At 40.6% G+C, this 22829-nt stretch overlaps 1 protein-coding gene across 5 annotated transcripts in view; it reads right to left on the reverse strand.

Annotated features, from left to right (window-relative positions):
• Window positions 1-8602, reverse strand: part of pbx1b (pre-B-cell leukemia homeobox 1b) — an 81607-nt gene extending 73005 nt beyond the window's left edge. For all 5 annotated transcript variants that reach the window (XM_079627429.1, XM_079627425.1, XM_079627428.1 and 2 more), the window contains exons 1-2: window positions 8160-8602; window positions 6340-6413 (exon numbers count right to left, since the gene is read on the reverse strand). In XM_079627429.1, the coding sequence (XP_079483555.1) occupies window positions 6340-6413; window positions 8160-8347 (262 nt within the window). In that variant the 5' untranslated portion in view covers window positions 8348-8602. The remainder of the gene's footprint in view (window positions 1-6339; window positions 6414-8159) is intronic.
• Window positions 8603-22829: the final 14227 nt, after the last annotated feature.

Genomic DNA, 22829 nt, shown 5'->3' on the forward strand with positions numbered 1-22829 from the left:
CTGCAAAAGCCTGGCGGAGTCGTTCCAAAAAACGCCACGCCGGCCGCGCTGCCAGTCAGTGTGTGTGCGCCTCTATTATGTGCTGGATTAGGCTTTAGCGTTTCCGCTTGAAGGATGATGAGCCGCTCCAACAGATGTGATTCTCATATCCTGCTTGTTCGCGCTCCGCAGAGATGCTGCATCAGCATGTTTAAAAAATGAAAAAACACAGAATGAAAGACAAAGCAGCACATATTAGCACTGAGACCAGGCCAGCCGTGTGTCAGAGAACACCGGCAAAACCAATGATTTCAGGCAGATGTGTTTGTCTTCAGGATTCAAACACCTGGAAGCACGAATCCGTAGAAATGCTGCACACTTGTGTTAATGTGGAATCGAAGGCCTAAGGGTCAGATCCAGCCGATCTCATGAATTTTTGGGCTGCACTAAAACATGCCATAAACTGATGCACTCATCCTATTTTCTTTTCTTTTATTCTTATTTTTTATATACTACTACTTATTTATTTATTTTATTGATGATTTACTGTGTGTGGTGGAATAATATGCTGCTCTTTGTGTCATTCAATTGCCCCTTGGGGATTAATAAAGTGATTTGAATTGAATTGAATTGAAAGTGCGTATCTATAATGTTATTTCTCGTGCCATTTATGCACCAAAATTTGTTTTTTTGCGTGCATGTGATACACACTTTATGCACTCCACACCCCTAATCCTACCCAAGGGTTTTCAGTGCGTATAGCATATGCACGCAAAAAAAATAAAAATGTGGCCTATAAATGGCACGAGAAATAACATTCGTGGTATAGATACGCACTTTCATGAGATCATGCAAAAGCAATGCTGAATGCAAGTAATAAAATGCAACTAACCGTTGTGCATGCACAATAAACTTTCAAAAGGAAGCAGAGAAGAGTCCCATGACTTTTCTCGTTGGCATCAAAGCATGTGCATCCACTCAAACTAAACTGACTGTATTACTGCCTACTACTCTATAAATAAATACACTGTAGAAAGTAAAAAAGAGGGCATTAATTTTATCAAAGTGTTTCAAAACGACAGTTTTCTGCACTTCATGTTGCATGTAAATGGCATCTAGTTATCATCTTGGAAAGTAATACAGGTATTGTGTATTTTGGCAGTCTGATCAATACCAGTCAAAAAAGAGATGTTAAAAATCATCGATGATCTAATTTTAAATATTAAAAAGGAAAGAATGCATCACATTTTAGGATGCAGTGTTACACATGCTGGCAGGACTTATATGCAAACAGAAAATTGGGTTACACTTTATTTTACAGTGTCCTTGTTACACGTTACATATAAATTATGCATTCTTACATGCAACTAACCCTAAACCAAACCCTAACCCTATAGTAAGTATGTTAATTATTATTGCACAGCACTTAAATGTATAATTACACCATATCACGGACACCTTAAAATAAAGTGTAACCAAATATTGTTATATACCACAGCAATACATAGTAAGGTATGCTGCTATTCTGAGATATTTGAAGAAAAACTGCACAAAATTCCCCCAAAATGAGGTGTTTTTATACCCTCTTGAATCTATTTTGTGACATCAAGCATGTCATTGTTAACGGCGCGACACACTCTTAAAACGTGTTAAATGAACGCCTGTCTGCTGGTTTGAAACCGAGCTGCCGTAGATGATTTACTCCGTCTGTAATGAGCTATAGAAGTGTATACTGTGTGCACTGGTGTGTTCAGCCTAAGAAGCCGTAAGGAGTCGAGCTTCCCACAGGACGAGAGAGCGGCGTGCTGAGCGCTTGCGGTAATCATATCTCTGGCTCGTTTCAACACTGTCAAATATTCCTGCCCTGCCCTCTGCTCACCTCATTCTCACCCATCAAAAAATAACATTACATCACCCCGGCCCCCAGGCGCTAAACCTTACACCGTTTAAACACATGCCACAAGAAAACTGGCCTTTTGTTGAGCTTCGCAGGGAGAGAAGACTCTGCGAGTTCAGATCTGTGAGATTTGACAGATGTTTAGAAGATTGAGATTTACAGTCGTCATCATATGCTTGCAGATGGTTGTAATAAAAAAAACATCATTACAGTGTTGAAACCAATAACTAAATTAGCTCGTCGGTTTCTTTATTATTTCTGTTTTCACAAAGCCTTTTGTTGATTTAAAACATGTAGAAAAAATAAATGCATATTAGCTAAAATATAGTTAATCAAGAAATAGCTATTAAGAAAGGAACGCATTACGGTCTACACACACTGTAAAAAAATTATATGATCAATAAGTTATGACAACATATGTTTTTACAATGCTTTAACTCATCAAATATGCAATTTTCAACTTTTTTTATAAGTTAGATTCAACTTCAAAAAAATGTAAGTCAGCTTAATGTAATTTAAGTTGAAATGACTTAAACATCCAAGTTAATTGAAGGCAGCAAAAAGTGTTGTTTAATAAAATAAAACAAGGGTTTCTGAAATTAATGTGTTTTTGTACTTTACACAATGTCAAATATCAGTTTGAGACACTAAAAGGAATGCATTACTGTCACACACACTGTACAAAAATTATATGATCAATAAGTTATAACCACGTGTGTTTTTACATTGCTTTAACTATCAAAAATAAGCAATTTACAAGTTATATGAGATTTAACTCATATAAAAATCGAATTTTTTATATCAATATTAGCTCATATTTTGTTTTTGTTTTTTCATTTAAAGTCAGCTTAATGTCATTTAAGTTGAAATGACTTAATTTAAGGCAGCAAAGATAAAATACACATAAAATTAATTAAAACAAGGGTTTCTTAAGTTAATGAGTATTTGTACTGGACACAATGTATAATATCAGTTTGAGAAAAAAAAAAAAAACGCTCAAAATCTAAATGACCTATTCCAATTTATTGTGACTTGTTTACGTGAAATGTGAAAAGCGTTTCATAAAAGCAAAGCAGAAATTTATGTTCACTAAGAAGAGAAAAATCTATTCCGAACAGAATAAACAAATAAGGTAAAAACAACAACAACAAACAAGCCAGTGAGCGCATAAACCGCTTCCATTAGGGCTTCATTTGGAGCTTTCAGAAGTTCACGATATTCGAATGCGACGTAAAACCCCTGACAGGCGCTCAAACCCTCGCACTGCAGCGCCGCTATACTGTGTCTTTGTCAAAGCTGAAGGTTCAAGGTGGTGTCACTGAACAAACTCTGACATTCAGCAATTAGACGCCTTGACAACGTTCTGAAGTTCCAAGAGATCCAAGAAACTCGCTTCCATAGAGTCGAGTCTCCGTGTGTCAGAGACACTGAGATGAAACCAAAGAGGGGAAGAAAAGAGATATATTTGCACTGCTCCTTTCAAGTGCTGGCTGGGTTATATCGCTGTGAAGAATAATGAAACGAGAGTGTGTGTCGTGGTGGTGGTGATGGTGTCGGGTCTGCGTGAGCCAAACGGGTCTGGCTGGAATTGTTTGAGAGTGTATTTTTGGAAAGCCGTTTGGTGCCAGAGCCTTTCCAACATGATTCTGTGCTGCACGCCTCAGAGATCACAGACGCTCGGACAAGACACTGCCATCGTTTCATCAGCGTGGAAACAAGCCGATTGCTCCATTTATATTTGGAACATGTTTTGAAGCTCATCACAAATTCAAATAAAACTGCATTTAAAAAAAGTGCATGCATGTGTGTCATTCTAGGCCAGCAAAGCAATTCATTTAATAGTACAGTAAGTATTTGTTGTACTATTATTTGCATGATTGATCGAAAAAAAAAAAACATAGCTTGCATTACAGCGATTTTACCATGGTAAATAATGTGCACCAACCACGTACCTAATACCACCTTTAAAAAATGCAATCAAGATAATGCACGACGTTATATGCAAAAACAACAATACTACAAAATAGTTTTTAAATGTATTAATATGATTAATCACACACTGCATTAATATAAAATGTGCAGTGTGTGTTCTTCAATACACACCATGCAAAGATGACATACACAACCACTCTAAATCCACCTATGTGCAAACACACGCACAAACATTTTTGCACGCACACATGAGTCTTTGCAAAGACACATTCCTCAGACAAGACAGAAAATATGAGTGGAATGAAAGCAAGAGAGGAGCGCCACGGAAATACGGCAGCGTCTCAGACGTGTGGACTGAAATAAAGCCTGCATGCAGACGAGCGCTTCGGGTCTTTACGCCCGCCGTTCCCTTACATCCCAGTAAAAACACAGCGGGGTCAAAAGGTCGGGTCGTGACCCAGGGCCGGTCCTGCCCTGCAGGTGTCAATGGGAGGAACTGAGAAAACACACACTATCTGCTGACAGGCTGTACGTGATCTTGAGCTTTAGAAAACTATTATAACTACTGTAAACTTAGCAAACACAATCAGATCTTTAGTCCCTCTCAGTGTTATATTGAGGCATTATGTTTACAAATTAAAATTGTTACAAATGCATTTCGAGATCTAAAAATCTTAAAAAGTTACGTATATTCAACAGTGCACTTTTAAATTAAAACAGTGATGTGGAGAAAGTAGGCATGTCTTTTAATCTAAATCTATAATCTAACTTTTTTCACTAGCTTGATAAAACAAAGTTTTCAGGGAAACAAAATTTTACTGAAATTTGCTGTTTAAAATTGGCTAAAGCACTGAGAATATACAGTAGACAAATCGTGTTTTTAAGAGAAATAAATGATCAAATGCTAAATAAAGTAAAGGTGATCCTTTATATGAGTAACTGAGCTGACACTACTAGTCAGACTACATTTATTATAATCACTGTCATTAATAGGATATGATAGAATCAAGAGTATGCAATTACTAATAAGTTTGAAAAGAAGCAATCTTTTACTTTTTTTGTTAATCGCTAATATTATGCCAAAAAACTACAAAAAATAAATACATTTTACAAATCATTCGCAAATGTGCACAAAAACTAAATTTAAGGCAATTATATTTAATTGCAATTTTAGTAAAAGAAGTTTGACCCAGTTTTTAATAATAACTCTATCAAGTTGCACTAGCTTTACGGTTCTCCGTTGTGCTAAACATCATTCCCGTGTAGTTTTGCCACTGATGTCAAACATAATAAACAATTCTCAAGAGTTATTTTGATTCCTGCATGATTTCAAAACAAATAAAGTAAACCAGCGTACAACACACAGCATCTTCTGTCACGTAAAACGCTGCACGACCAAAAAACACACTCGGATTGATGGTGTACTTTTAAAATCCTAAACATTTTTAGACCTGAGCAATGTTGTGATCCAGATCTGAAGTGGGACTAAAACTTTTTTACGCTCTCGCAGAACAAGCGAACCTCAGATCTGAACACTCACGCCGAGTCAAGCTCAGGCTCCATGTTTCGGCCTTTCGTATTTTCGCAGGAAAAGGGCAAAGAGGAGCAGAGCAGTCTGGGATACGTCCACATCGTCCGGCGTTCCCTTTGAGCTCGAACTCTGCGTGAACTCGGAAAAGAAAAACAAACAGAAGAAGAAACGGCGGGGAGTAAAACTCCACGCATAACTGTGTCAGTCTCCTCTCGGACGCTTGGCAGAAACACCCCCGACGAGAGCCACCCACGGCTCACAGCTGGAACACAGCAGTCCCAGAGATAACGCCAGAGAAATCCGCTTTATCCTTCATCTATACTCCTTTTTATTACATGCACTAATGACTGTGAAACACGCCGGAACCGTTTGCACATCAAACCGCAGAGCGATAGCGTCTCCAGCACAGAGATCCTGCAGCCAGTCAGAAAACACACACCGACAACCAGCAAAACCTCCACTGTTACATTTTAATCACGCAAGATGACGACGCCAGCAACTCAAACATGCTCTCCCTCCAAAAATGCACAAACACGACGTTCATTCATCGCTCCAGCCAAACGCAACTAAATAAACATTTCAGCGAAACAACTTATGGCGGTTCGAAATTTAATCCTGCACTTTCCTAACCAAAACATAGCTGGATTTTTGCACACACACACACACACACACACACACACACACACACACAAAGACGACTGGTGCAGTAAAGATGATTTAGCAGCGAGAGGTCAAAGAGTGCTGAACGTTTTTCTTCATTTCCTCACTACGACCGCCACAAAACCACATTTACCCACTGAGATCCTCTCTCTAACATACACATCCACTGCACAATGCAGGAAAACAGCACAACACTTTTCCTTCCAGCTGTTATTGAGACTATTTACACATGTGCGTTTCTTTCACAGTGTTGACCAGACGCTGAAATACACTGCGTTTCGTCCAGCTGATGTCCAGTCGTCTGAAAGAAGAATCTGATCTGGACGGGAACGTGACTTGCCTGTTTTCTCCTTGATCTCACACAGGACGTTGAAGAGCGCCGGCTTCATTCGGTGGCAGTTGAGCGCATGTTTTCTGCAACACAACACAAGGCCGCGGTGAAGCGTCTGAACAGCACAGCATTTCAAACACTTATTTATCTCCCTGTTGCCTGAACGTCCAGTGATCACGGGGAAATTAAAAGCACACATTGACCATTATCCAGCTCATCAGTCTCTGTTTATCATATTTATGCTCATGCATAACATTAACAAAACTCACTAGCATTATTTCAGTAGTTAACATTTCATAGTTATGTATCTGTGTGTGTAACTAACTATATAATTATTGAACAGCATGTTTTATTGAACACATCCATATGCAAAAACACTATGATTAATTCATGCATTCAATGGTAATGGTTGTGGGCGATTACATTTTTAGGTAACACTTTACAATAAGGTTTAATTTGTTAACTACATTTATTTTACATGAACTAACAATGAACAATGCATTTATTAATGCTAGTTAATGTTAATGTCAACATTTACTAATACATTATATAAAAAACTAAAGTTGCATCTATTAAAATTAGTTAAGACCTGAGATTACATGAACTAACAATGTTAATTTTTTTTATTAAATAACGTTCACAAAGATTAAGAGATACCGCAACAAATGTATTGCTCATTGTTAGATAATATTATTTAATGCATTAACTAATGGAACCTTATTGTAATACACATTTTTAAACTGTTAATTAAGAACCATTGTAGTTCTAAAATAAAAATAAAAAATGATTCTAACAAATATTTGATGAATTAAGAACCTCCGTTCTGAACAATATTCCTCCTGAAGGGACACGGCGAGACTCGTGCTGTCTGTCACATTTTATCTTGGCATCTCTTTCATTTCTATTGACAAAAAATGAGCACTGCGTGTCAGAAGAATGATGTCTGTCACTACACACCACATGTGTTTGGACACACTGACAACAGCAATCGTCTTATCAGTCCACTTCTGGATGCCTGCGTGCCAATAACTCCTGATCCGCATGTAAACATTTGCTAATTGCCAATTATTATAAAGATGTCAAACATATTACCTATATTCTCTTACTATAGTAACCGAAGTCCCACAGTTATTGTTACTACAATACAACAATTGCTTTTGTTTTTCCACTTGAAGCTTAGATGCCAACTAACATCTAAACACAAAATAGACAATTTCATATTTATAAATTAATTAAGAGGTTACAGTTGCAACAATAACTGTAGCATTGTATGGTAGTTATCATAATTTGACAGTATAGGTATGCTTACAATTAAATTAGGTTAATTAAATATTTTTGGAAGTTTATCTTTATAAGTGATGGTGAATATATATATATATTATGTCTGTATATAATGTATATATATATATTATTAAATGTTACAAAATATATATGTAACATGTATATAATCTTTTATATAATAATGTGTGTGTGTGTGTGTGTGTGTGTGTGTGTGTGTGTGTGTGTGTGTGTGTGTGTGTGTGTGTGTGTGTGTGTGTGTGTGTGTGTGTGTGTGTGTGTGTGTGTGTACATGTTTTATTGTTATACACATATTATTTTTCATTTATATATTTAAATTAATAATATGTTATTTATAAAAATAATAAATGTAGTGCATATTCATTTTTTTCTGTCACGGCTATGCTTTTGGAATTATTTAATTAATTAAGTTAACATTTCTTAATTGTATTGTATTTTATACTCTAATAATCAAGTGTCACAGGCGTCTTAAAGTTGAAAGTGAATATGAATATTCCAGATATCTGTGTGTGTGATGAGTGACAGCTCACCTGGCCTGCGCCTCGTCCAGACTCTGGTCAGTGATGGTCATGATCTGTTGTAAAATGTCTCCAATGTCCTGCTTTCTCCCGTCTCCGTCGTTCGCTCCGGTGTTGTCCTGGATGTGCTGAGACAGGCCGGGGTGTCCACTCATCCCCACGGCCGCATGAGCGTGCATCAGGCGCGGCTGCTCGTCCATGTCGGCCCGCTCCGGTCCTCCGGTTCTCCGGTCGGAGACTCCTCTGGTACTCTCTTGCACTCCTCCTGAGCTCAGTCACTCACAGCCCGAGCCACTACCAGCCTTTTAACCACTAAACTCACCAGTGTGTGTGTGCGTGTGAGTGTGAGTGTGTGTTATTAACCAGGTCCCGCGTGAAGAACGCAGCGCTTCATACACTCGCGCGTTATTTCACTGTTTCATCCCGCTGCTTTTGTTACATTGTAGCACTCTCGGCGCTCAGAGACTCTGCGATGCTTTAGGCCCCGCCCACGCATCTTGATTGGACGCAGGGACCGTGTAGCCCCGCCCCAGTATGTCTCTCAGTGCACGTCAATCATTGGGCAGAGGAGATGAGACGCGGGAACGCGCTTCGTGCCCTCCTGAGAGGCAGATATTCTTGTTTGTCCACTGGCGCTGCACATGTGTTTTTTGTTAATATCTATGATAGCACACGTCTGGACTTTTCTGTGATAACAAATGTTTGGGGGTGTGACCAGTATGTAAATATAAATAATGCAGGCTATTAAAATAATGAAAGTAATGTTTAATAATATTACTGAATAATTCAAACTTTTACTGTAGGCCTATAATATCTTAACATATTAATGTATATTACAATATATTATAATTATTATTTGTACTATTTTTGTGTAGTAATGTCATATATATATATATATATATATATATATATATATATATATATAGCCTATATATATACAGTATATATATAATGTAAAATGTATATATATATATATATATAATAAAATATTAATTACATTATTTTATTTATATATTATTGAATTATAAAAATAAAAAAACATTTTAAAATAATTATTTAGGTTTCTACGCTTGGTTTATGCTTATTACACAAAGCATATTACTGTGAACTGTTATATTGTAATATAAATTATATTAATAGAATATTATTTTTATTTTTTGATAAAAAATCAAATTATATTATATTATATTTATAATGAAACATGATGTTATATTATTATATGCATTATTTATAACAATATATTAGTATGTGTAAAATATTATTATAATTCAAACTAAGATAATATTTATATATTTATAGAATCTAAATGCCATGTCTTTTCATTCATTCATTCATTCACTCATTGATTCATTGATTCATTGATTCATTCACTCACTCACTCACTCACTCACTCACTCACTTAGTCACTCACTCATTAATTAATTCACTCATTCATTCATTCATTCACTCACTCACTCACTCACTCACTCATTCATTCATTCATTCACTCATTGATTCATTGATTCATTGATTCATTCATTCACTCACTCACTCACTCACTCACTTAGTCACTCACTCATTAATTAATTCACTCATTCATTCATTCATTCATTCACTCACTCACTCACTCACTCACTCACTCACTCACTCACTCATTCATTCATTCACTCATACATTTATTAATTCACTCACTCACTCATTTATTAATTTATTCATATATTCATTGATTGATTGATTTATTCATTCATTCACTCACTAACTCACTCACTCATTCAGTCATTCACTCATTCACTCATAGATTCATTCATTCACTCACTCACTCACTCACTCATTCATTCACTCATAGATACATTCATTCACTCACTCACTCACTCATTCACTCATAGATTCATTCATTCACTCAGATTCATTCAGTCACTCACTCACTCACTCATTCACTCACTCACTCACTGATTCATTCATTCATTCATTCAGTCAGTCAGTCAGTCATTCACTCATAGATTCATTCACTCACTCACTCACTCACTCACTCATTAATTCATTCACTCATAGATTCATTCATTCACTCACTCACTCACTCACTGATTCATTCATTCATTCAGTCAGTCATTCACTCATAGATTCATTCACTCACTCATTCACTCACTCACTCACTCACTGATTCATTCATTCATTCATTCATTCATTCATTCAGTCAGTCATATGTGTTAGGAACACATTAGACATTTGAAGCTGAGGGACATTGAGGATGGTGGGATATATTGATGTGTGGAACATGAGCTAAATCATTGAGTCTGACATTCAGGGTCTGTCTCACTTTCCCCTTTGACCAGTGATAGACCTCCATTTTCTCTGAGACTCCATCTCATTTTCCAGCCCGCTGCCAAGGAATAGATATATTTCACTCCCAATCAAAACAATCGACCTTGTCCTTCATACATTTCAGTTATTACCCGGTCAATGTGCTTAATTCAGGATTAACGATCGAATGATCCTATCCTTCACTTCAGTCGAGGAAATCCCAGTGAATAATGTTGAATCCTTACATTTTTCAAACTGATTTCCTCTTTTAATTAAACAGTAGCAAAGGTTTTGTGAAATCCACTTAAATTATTTTATGCATTTATTTAAACGTCTTGTTTGAGCTTATAGTGTATCGATCTGTTTTAACGCTGTGTTTGTCAGGTATGTTCCAGCAGCACGCTTGACTGTGTTCAGTTGGGTTTTTCTAATGTAAGCCGGTGACCCATGGTGCGCAGCCAAGCAGCAGGACCTCAGTGTGTGTGTGTGTGTGTGTGTGTGTGTGTGTGTGTGTGTGTGTGTGTGTGTGTGTGACCAGGCTGAAAAGAGCCTTCCAGGTCTGAAGCATCCACTCTACTGCTCCTGCCACAGGGAAAGAGGGGGAGGTTACACACACACACACACAAACACACACACACACACACACTAGTTCACTCCTTTCTGGAGACTCTCCATAGATATAATGGTTTTTATACTGTATATTCTGTCCCCTATACTGCACTAACCCGACCCCTAAACACCCATCACACCCATCTCACACACCCACACACACACACACACACACACACACACACACACACACACACACGCGCGCACACGCACACCCATCTCACACACACACACACACACACACACACACACACACACACACACACACACGCGCACACGCATCTCACACACACACACACACACACGCACACGCGCACACGCACACCCATCTCACACACACACACACACACACACACACACACACACACACGCGCACACGCACACCCATCTCTCACACACTCACACACACACACGCACACCCATCTCACACACACACACACACACACACACACTGGATCAGTGTGTATGATTGAGAAATGCCTGCTTAACTCGGGAACATGCAGCAGTCTCAGAGGAGAAATAATGTCTGACACTTCAGGCCACACACACACACACACACACACAGGCCAGTTCCCCTGATCTAAACTGAGCCGTGTCTGAGCCGCGACCCTCTGGCCAACAGACGCATTTCTTGGAACGTATTCGGGAATGACTTTGCAGACAGATCTCTGGTTGTTCTCTGTTTGAATGGGTAAAAGGACAGTTCTGTACCTGCTAAGCAGTGTGTGTGCACTGCGGTGGCGTCTCTGTAGTGAGCATCTCTCCATCTGACAGTCACAGGAATCCCTGAGAGATCTTTCACGAAGCATGAGAGACGGTCACACTGTCCAAACATCTGTCCTGACAGCAACCTGTCACTCACATGAGATCAGCCAATAGCAAACCACAACCATCCAATCAATTCCTCACGACACAATCAAGCCCCGCCCACATTCGTTCTTGCTCCAGAAGCGATTCACTCGGATATACGTCACATTAGAGAAGAAAAGACGAGCACAACTTCAGTTTCATGCTGACTTTAAACTGGTGGTTGCAATATTGGGCCTTTTTTTTTTTTTACTTTGGAAAACTTTTAGTGTTCAGAATCATCACTAAATCCCGGATGTCAATTGTAAGTTAAAGACATTTTACTGTGGAATCATGTAAAATTTTATGCATGAGTGATTCTCAGCTGGTGGGTCACGACTCCAAAATAATAATAAAGATATGTGACTACTCGTAAAGATACACTCTTAAAGAAAGGTTCTTTATAGCATTGATGGTGTTATGGTGGTGAGGAAGTACGAACCCAATCGCAGACAGTAGTCAGGGCAACACGATTTATTAAACAAATAACGGGGAAAACAAAACCCACGAGGGGGCAAAACATAGACAGGACAAAGGAGACTAACTAGACTGTGACAGATAACTACAAGAAAAACAAACAACTAATACAGGCAATGGTGCAACAGGACAACAGCTCTTCACAAGATACTCACAGACTGACAAAGGTTTGACAAGGATTAACAATGAACCGACACAGGACAGCAAACACAAGGGGATTAAATAGGGAGACTAATGATAACAAAACAGGTGACACAGGTAAAGCAATAATGACGAGACTAATGATAACATAACAGGTGACACAGGTAAAGCAATAATGACAAAACGAGGATAACAAGGAGGGCGGGGCTAGAAGACGAGACAACACAAGCACATGGCCCAACAAGGCCATGTGTTTGCACATAAAACATGGGTCTGTCATGATCCTGCCTCAAGACTTAAAGAAAGACAAGGACTAGATGGCAGAATCATGACAGAACCCCCACCTTAAGGAGCGGCTACCAGACGCTCCTCAAGGAGACATCAAACACGGGACATGACAGACTGAGACAAGGACACAAACCAACTAAACATGACAAACAACAATAAGGGCAGACACGAAAACACAACGACAGGGTTGGGGTGCAACAATAAAAATAACAAACACTGGAGGGGGGGCGGAGGAACAAGAGAGTTCATAGGGGAATGTCCAGGGTGGGTGGGTGGGACTGTGGTCCTGGGTTTACGGGGTGAGGGTTGAGGGCGAGGAATCCGGGCAGACTTGGAAGGGGACACATGAGGAACAGTCTTGGGGGAAACAGTACGGGGCTGAGTGCAGACAGGGCTGACCGGGGAAACACAAGGCGACTTGATAGGGACAACAGGGGGCGACGATACGGGACGAATCTTGATGGGGGAAAACGTAGGAGATGAAGCAGGACTCAAGACAGGGGATGTAGTAGGTGGCTGGGCAGTGGAGAGAGGCAATGCAGCAGCAGGCTGCAGAGCTGGAACGGGGTCATAGAATTCTGCAGACGAATCAGAACCAGCGCTCCTCACATCAGACTCGGAAGATGCGCTTCTCATGTCCGATTCAGGATTTGCGTTCACTACAACCGACTCAGGAACAGCGATCTCTGCAGCTCTAGGCACGGGGTCTGGGGACAAGACAGGCTTGACAGGGACTTCTAGGATTCTGACGAGACGTGACAAATAATCAGACAGGGTCTTGGCAGCAATGACGACCGGCATCTCTTGACTAGCTGAAACCGACTGTAACACTGCTTTAGCAGCGGAATCGGCCGCGGCTCTCTCTTCAGCTCTCACGACTGCAGACTCATGAGCAACCCTCTCTGCTGCCGGCACAGGAACAGCGTTGACTGAAGCGGGCTCTGGAACAGCGTTGACTGAAGCGGGCTCTGGAACAGCGTTGACTGAAGCGGGCTCTGGAACAGCGTTGACTGAAGCGGGCTCTGGAACAGCGTTGACTGAAGCGGGCTCTGGAACAGCGTTGACTGAAGCGGGCTCTGGAACAGCGTTGACTGAAGCGGGCTCTGGAACAGCGTTGACTGAAGCGGGCTCTGGAACAGCGTTGACTGAAGCGGGCTCTGGAACAGCGTTGACTGAAGCGGGCTCTGGAACAGCGTTGACTGAAGCGGGCTCTGGAACAGCGTTGACTGAAGCGGGCTCTGGAACAGCGTTGACTGAAGCGGGCTCTGGAGGAGACAGAGATGGAGGACAGAAAGCTCCCTTCTTCCTCTTTCTCCTTGGCCGCGGAGCAGAGACCAAAACCGGGCTTGTGACCAGTAGGGGAAGCTCAGCAGGGACCGTAACTGGTGCTGGGAGGACAGACTCTGGCAGGGTTGACTCCGTCGCTGAAGACTCCGAAGCAGACTCCCACGAGATCCGTCTCCCTCGCTTGCCGCGGAGACTTACAGGGGCGGATGACGCTTTAGGAGTCGAAGTGGGGCACCCTTGTTCTTCCTGCGTAACAACGCCTAAGATGCGACTCTCCTGGATCACAGGCAGACGGGCAGAGGGTGGAGATCCCGAGGAAGAAGTCTGTGGATCCTCCTGGGAGAAATGATCCCAGAGTCGGGCATAATTCTTCAGGATCCACTCACCCTCGGGCGGGACCGGAAAGTTGACCCACTCTCTGTCGGTGGGAGACGACAACCAGCATTGTTCACGGAACTCCGATTGTGGCTGGGAGGACATACTGTCTGCTGGGTTCTTCTTTGGTCGGTTCATTCTGTTATGGTGGTGAGGAAGTACGAACCCAATCGCAGACAGTAGTCAGGGCAACACGATTTATTAAACAAATAACGGGGAAAACAAAACCCACGAGGGGGCAAAACATAGACAGGACAAAGGAGACTAACTAGACTGTGACAGATAACTACAACAAAAACAAACAACTAATACAGGCAATGGTGCAACAGGACAACAGCTCTTCACAAGATACTCACAGACTGACAAAGGTTTGACAAGGATTAACAATGAACCGACACAGGACAGCAAACACAAGGGGATTAAATAGGGAGACTAATGATAACAAAACAGGTGACACAGGTAAAGCAATAATGACGAGACTAATGATAACATAACAGGTGACACAGGTAAAGCAATAATGACAAAACGAGGATAACAAGGAGGGCGGGGCTAGAAGACGAGACAACACAAGCACATGGCCCAACAAGGCCATGTGTTTGCACATAAAACATGGGTCTGTCATGATCCTGCCTCAAGACTTAAAGAAAGACAAGGACTAGATGGCAGAATCATGACAGATGGTTCCGTGAAGAACCTTTAACATCCACATGGAATCTTTCCATTCCACAAAAGCTGAAAAAAAGGTTATTTAGGTTTTTTAAATGTTCTTCACACAAAGAAAAAAATATTGTTCTTTTAAGAACTGTTCACTGGTCTTTTGGGGAACCAAAAAAAGCATTCGAAAACCCTTTTTGGAGACGTTATGCCTAAGAGTGTAGCAAAATAAATAGGAAGAAGAAAAATAGTTTGCATCCAATTTTGGTGCAAAACAAACCAGTTTGACACTGAACTATTTACTTTTTGTAAAATCACAAATCACTGTTTCAGTGTTTATGATGAGGCACAATATTGCCACCCTAATGTGATTCTATGTCATACATTCACAGCTATTAAAAGCAACAGAGTCCATTTCAGATCACGCTGTCAAATACAACACCAGTGGGGGAGAAGCTTTCCTCGTCCTCCGGATCATCTGTCCATCATATAGTTCAAATGCCAACAGTTTTCTGCACTAATTCTGGATGAAACGTGTTCAAATGAGCTAAATTGTCAAATGTTAATAGCAAACACGCACAACGTGGAGGAAGGTGTGTGGGAATTTATGAACGATATCTGTGAATCTCTCTACCGAATTCTGCGGGCACATATAATGCCATAAATAAAATATCCTATACAGTTTTAATACCATAAAAAGTACAACCAGGAATGGCTATTGACATACGACTTAAGACAGCATGGAGGATTTTCAGCTGCATATCAATACAGACATGAATTAATGCCAAATCATATATCACATTTCTCATCAATGAAAGAGCTTTACAGTAATCACTTAAAACCTCACTCTACACACACTGCAATCACACTATCTGAGCTGTTTCTCACACACACACACACGTGTACACACACACACACACACACACACACACGTGTACACACACACACACACACACACACACACACACACACACACACACACACACACACACACACATGTACACACACACACACACACGTGCACACACACACACACACACACACACACACACACACACACGTGCACACACACACACACACACACACACACACACACGTGCACACACACACACACACACACACACACACACCACACACACACACACACACACACACACACGTGCACACACACACACACACACACACCACACACCACACACCATACACACACACACACGCACAAACCCACGCACACACACACACACACACACACTGCCATCATGCGTGCGTGCGTACGTGTGTGCCCGTGTGTGTGTGTGTGTGTGTGAGTTACGCTCACACTGCTGGAAAGTTTCAGGGATGTTCCTGCAGGAAGTGTGAAGTGTGACAACCATAGAGTTTTTTATTTCCCTGAAAACATTTGATTTCTGTGAACTTTTTATATTACTTCTGTGAATCTTTAAAATATTAATAAACTGTCTATCGCCATTGGGTTGTTGTTTGTTTATCCCTCCATTTTATATGCGTATAAAGGTTCGATTCACAGTGAGACAGAAGCCTGAGCACTTCTTTAAAGTTTGGAGGCCATTCCTGAAATACTTTACAGTAAAGAGACAAACATGTCAAGTAATTTTTTTTTCTATTTGATTGAATTAACTTTTTTTTTTGCCCTTTTATGCTTTTTTAGTACACTTAGTGTTAGCATAGCGATGTTTGCCTGACATTTTGTGTTTATTTCTGTTTTATGTATAAAACTATATTTGTGTTATTGCTATTTGATTTTCCTAAGATAATAAAAAAAACTGTAAAACTGTTTTAAAGACAAAAAGTGGAAAACTTTGACTAAGTTGATATAATTGACGAATTTTAAAGAATTTTAAAATACAAATAAATTCATGTTACAGTTTTTTTCAATCGCTAACAAGCGCTTACCCATACTTCAGATATTTTTTCTAAACTCTTAACACAGACTCACACCTACAAAACACAATTGGCCAAATGGTTAATTTTCTTCTCAAAAACACATTTTGTTAAATATATACTAACTCTTCATTTCAAAATAGAACACATCTTTCTCTCCACACACTAACTTTACCAAAACACTGGAAATCTGACTCAAAATGAAATTATTCTGTCAAAGAATAACACTTGATTTCTTTTCACAAGGTACATGCAGTCAATCAAAGTACACCAGGTTTCAGAATACTGGCTATTCTTGACATTACAAAAACTGCATAGACTTTTATGTTTCAGTTTTACAGGTATTTGCATGCAAACCATGCAATCCATCGTTTTTACACTAAATGTCTTGGTTGGAAACTGTATGTCCACATGTACAGTAATGTTCTCATTCAAAAGCATTCCAGTAAAAAGCAAATCAGTTTTTTTCCTTTTACTCTTTACTACAGGAGGTACAGTAGAAACACGGTATGATAGAACAGAAAAAGTTTTACAGTATTGCTTACAGTGAACAAAATATCCATGAAACACATAAGAGCATTCTGAACAAAAAAAAAAACAACAGCAAAAAGCACAAAATTACTGTATCTAATCTCTGCGATCTTCAGGGTTAGGCCACATGTTTTCATCAACATCACATCTGATATTATCCAAGGCGATGCACCTGGGATAAAACCACTTGGTATGTTGGATCCACCCTTGGCAATCATGAACTGTGATGTCCCTGCACCAGCATCCATGGCTTCAACATCTGGACATCTGGTCATGTGGTTGATGGTCATAAACCGTCCACCTCCATGCAGAAAATAACTCCTCTCTGGGGTTGAGGAAAGGTGAATAGGGTGGAAGGAAGAGACTTACCAGTCTTGGGTGGACTTCAAACCATGTTGTTATTGCTTGCGAATGATGGAAAGCCACATTGTCCCAGGTAATTACAAAGGTCCTCATGTTTTCACCCTCCTGATCCTGCTCTGGACCCAGGCGCTGGTGGAGATCATTGAGAAAGGCAAGGATATGCTCGGTATTATAGGGTCCACTGGCTCACTGCATCTCTCACTACATCTCTCACTGCATCTCTCACTGCATCTCTCACTGCATCTCCCACTGCATCTCTCACTGGGCCCCTTGCTCTTACTCTTCCTCTTCCAGACATTACAGTGTTTGTCTTTTTCTGTTTCTATTTCCAAAAACATCACTCCTCACAGTCCTTCTTTTACTGTATAAGTGTCAATGTAATAGAAAAAAAATAACCCCTGCCACTCTAAGCCAGTCTAAGCCAGACTGGAATCAGCTGTGGTTGGCCCAATTTACCCAACATAAATAAGCTCTGTGTCAATTATTCAATTGTTTGTTTGTTATCAGCTGAGATATATTGTTTTTGAACTGATCATTGCAGAAGCAGAGGTTTTTATACTGTATCTAAGGTTTGGAATATTGTTTTTGCTATTGTGGGATGTTGTGTGTTAACATTCGTAAATACTACAAAAAACAATCCATCATTTTGTTGGGAGGTATAGCTTGTCTGTTAAGAAAATGTAAGCATTATGGAAATGTGTTCACTGACTGCATATTGTTTGAAAACGACATGAAATGTGTGAATGGTATGGCCACAAAAGACCGATGCTGTGCTAATTGTGTTTAGAGTTTTGAAAATGTGACAACTGGCTGGACAAACGCTTGTTAGCGACTGAAAAAAACTGTAATTATTTAACCAGACAAAACCCACAGAGAAGAATTCAACAGAAGGACACGATATTTTCAAGAGAAATCAGAATGCCAGTCGTAAAGTGCATTCAAAATTGAGAATTATTATTTTTATGGAATGTTGCAGTGTTTATTCTAAATAATTTATCAGTGCACATCATTGTTTTTAATTCTCTCGTAATCTTGAATCAGAATAACTTCCTCTCCCTCTTACAGCATCTCTTCTCTTCTCTGATGACGTGGGCACCACATTAGTTCTTGTTCCAGAGGCGTTTCACTCGGATATACGGCATAACAGGGAAGAAAAGACTAGCATAACTTCTGTATCATGTCGACTTTAGCACATTTTAACATTGGATCTATTCCACATGGGCCTCTAAATTTCCAATACATTCCAAAACCTTATCAAACTCAATAAGATAAGGAATTTGATTTGTTGAAGGTGAAGTGTCACGTGTGTGTAATGTCTTTTCAAACTGGTCTGTGATTGATCAAATAAACCGATTGTCTGGTTGAGTCAGAATCGCTATCTAAGGAGTCAAACATCTTAAAAACATGAACTGCTTTTGGTCCTAGACTAGACATCTCTACATGGAAACGAACACCGTAGGTATAAGGGAGAGACAGACTCGTGAGAGACTGTAGGCGCTTGTGGTTTGAGCGTTCAAGTTTTAGGGCATCAATGAACCTCAGAGACACTATGAGCAACACGCCAGTGGAGTCTCCATAGACCAGCCTGAAGGAATCAATACAGCGGAGAACAAAGAGGAGCTGTGTTACAGCAGACACACTGATCACTGGCCCAGAGCCACATCAATGAAACTCACAGAGACAAACACAGACTCACACAGACTCACACAGACTCACACAGACTCACACAGACTCACACAGACTCACGTAGACTCACACAGACTCACAGAGACAAACACAGAGACTCACACAGACTCACAGAGACTCACAGACTCACACAGACTCACAGAGACTCACACAGAGTCACAGAGACTCACACAGACTCACAGAGACAAACACAGAGACTCACACAGACTCACAGAGACTCACAGACTCACACAGACTCACACAGACTCACAGAGACTCACACAGAGACTCACACAGACTCACAGAGACTCACAGACTCACACAGACTCACACAGTCACAGAGACTCACACAGACTCACAGAGACTCAGACAGACTCACACAGACTCACACAGACTCACACAGACTCACAGAGACTCACACAGACTCAGACAGACTCACACAGACTCACACGGACTCACACAGACTCACAGAGACTCACACAGAGTCACAGAGACTCACAGAGACTCACAGAGACTCACACAGAGTCACAGAGACTCACAGAGACTCACACAGACTCACACAGACTCACACAGACTCACACAGACTCAGACAGACTCACACAGACTCACACAGACTCACACAGACTCACACAGACTCACACAGACTCACAGATACTCACAGATACTCACAGAGACTCACACACTCACAGAGACTCACACAGACTCACACATACTCACAGACACTCACACAGACTCACAGAGACTCACAGACATTCACACATACTCACAGAGACTCACACAGACTCACAGAGACTCACAGAGACAAACACAGAGACTCACACAGACTCAAACAGACTCACAGAGACTCACACAGACTCAAACAGACTCACAGAGACTCACACAGACTCACAGAGACTCACACAGAGTCACAGAGACTCACACATACTCACACAGACTCACAGAGACTCACAGACACTCACACAGAGTCACAGATACTCACAGAGACTCACACACTCACAGAGACTCACAGAGACTCACACAGACTCACACATACTCACAGAGACTCACACATACTCACAGAGACTCACAGACACTCACACATACTCACACATACTCACAGAGACTCACAGAGATAAACAGAGACTCACACAGACTCACAGAGATAAACAGAGACTCACACATACTCACAGAGATAAACAGAGACTCACACACTCACAGAGACTCACACAGACTCACACATACTCACAGAGACTCACACATACTCACAGAGACTCACACAGACTCACAGAGATAAACAGAGACTCACACAGACTCACAGAGATAAACAGAGACTCACACACTCACAGAGATAAACAGAGACTCACACAGACTCACAGAGATAAACAGAGACTCACACATACTCACAGAGATAAACAGAGACTCACACATACTCACAGAGATAAACAGAGACTCACACACTCACAGAGACTCACAGAGACTCACACAGACTCACACATACTCGCAGACACTCACACATACTCACAGAGACTCACAGACACTCACACATACTCACAGAGACTCACACAGACTCACAGAGACTCACAGAGACTCACACAAACTCACACAGACTCACAGAGACTCACAGAGACAAACACAGAGACTCACAGAGACAAACACAGACACTCACACATACTCACAGAGACTCACAGACACTCACACATACTCACAGAGACTCACACAGACTCACAGAGACTCACAGAGACTCACAGAGACTCACACAAACTCACACAGACTCACAGAGACTCACAGAGACAAACACAGAGACTCACAGAGACAAACACAGAGACTCACACAGACTCAAACAGACTCACAGAAACTCACACAGACTCAAACAGACTCACAGAAACTCACAGAGACTCACACAGACTCACACAGAGTCACAGAGACTCACACATACTCACACAGACTCACAGAGACTCACACAGACTCACAGAGACTCACACAGACTCACAGAGACTCACAGAGACTCACACAAACTCACACAGACTCACATAGACTCACACAGACTCACAGAGACAAACACAGAGACTCACAGAGACTCACAGAGACAAACACAGAGACTCACACAGACTCAAACAGACTCACAGAGACTCACACAGACTCACAGACTCACACAGACTCACAGACTCACAGAGACTCACACAGACTCACAGACTCACAGAGACTCACACAAACTCACAGAGACTCACACAGACTCACAGAGACTCACACAGACTCACAGAGACTCACAGAGACTCACACAAACTCACACAGACTCACATAGACTCACACAGACTCACAGAGACAAACACAGAGACTCACAGAGACTCACAGAGACAAACACAGAGACTCACACAGACTCAAACAGACTCACAGAGACTCACACAGACTCACAGACTCACACAGACTCACAGACTCACAGAGACTCACACAGACTCACAGAGACTCTCAGTCCGGTCTCCATCAGCTGCACGTCCTCTATCACATCCATCAACAGCTTGTTTATTTACAAACCTCGTTATGTTAGAGTGTCATCTGTCCTCCTGTCCTCCTCTTCTCTTCACCTACAGGTGAGTTCAAACACACACACACACACACGCGCGCGTGTATATACATATTTCAGTCAGGACCCCTTTGAGAATGAAATTGATTGACAATCTTTGGATCTGGCGAGAGGCTCTAAGGCGCTCGAGCTCCCATAAAGCTTGAGACACAAATCCCCCAAGCCTTTTAATAACCAAATGTTTCTTAGCATATGTTTGCAGAAGGAGATACAATGATTACATACATAGAGTTTCTATACAGGAGGTGAAGACGTGGAGGTGTGTGTGAATGTCTGTTGAATGAGATTAAAAACTATAGTTGATTAGAGTAGATAGAGTAAAAAATCCGGCTTTACTTTATCAAATATACAGTAAAAATAGTAATATTGTGAAATATTATTGCAATTTAAAGTAACCTTTTTCTATTGTATGTTCAAATGTAATTTATTCCTGTGATCAAAGCTGAATTTTCAGCATCATTACTCCAGTCTTCAGTGTCACATGATCCTTCAGAAATCAGTATAATATGAGGATTTAATGATCAAGAAACATTTATGATAATTATCAGTGTTGAATCCCCATATTTTTGGGGAAACCATGATACATTTTTTCAGGATTCTTTGATGATATTTTTTTAATTTAATTAATTTGAAATAGAAATATTTTATAACATTATAAATGTCTGTCACTTTTGATCCATTTAATGCATCCTCGCTGAATAAAAATA

Source organism: Phoxinus phoxinus, assembly GCF_949152265.1.
Source record: "Phoxinus phoxinus genome assembly, chromosome: 11".
Classification (NCBI taxonomy): Eukaryota; Metazoa; Chordata; class Actinopteri; order Cypriniformes; family Leuciscidae; genus Phoxinus; species Phoxinus phoxinus.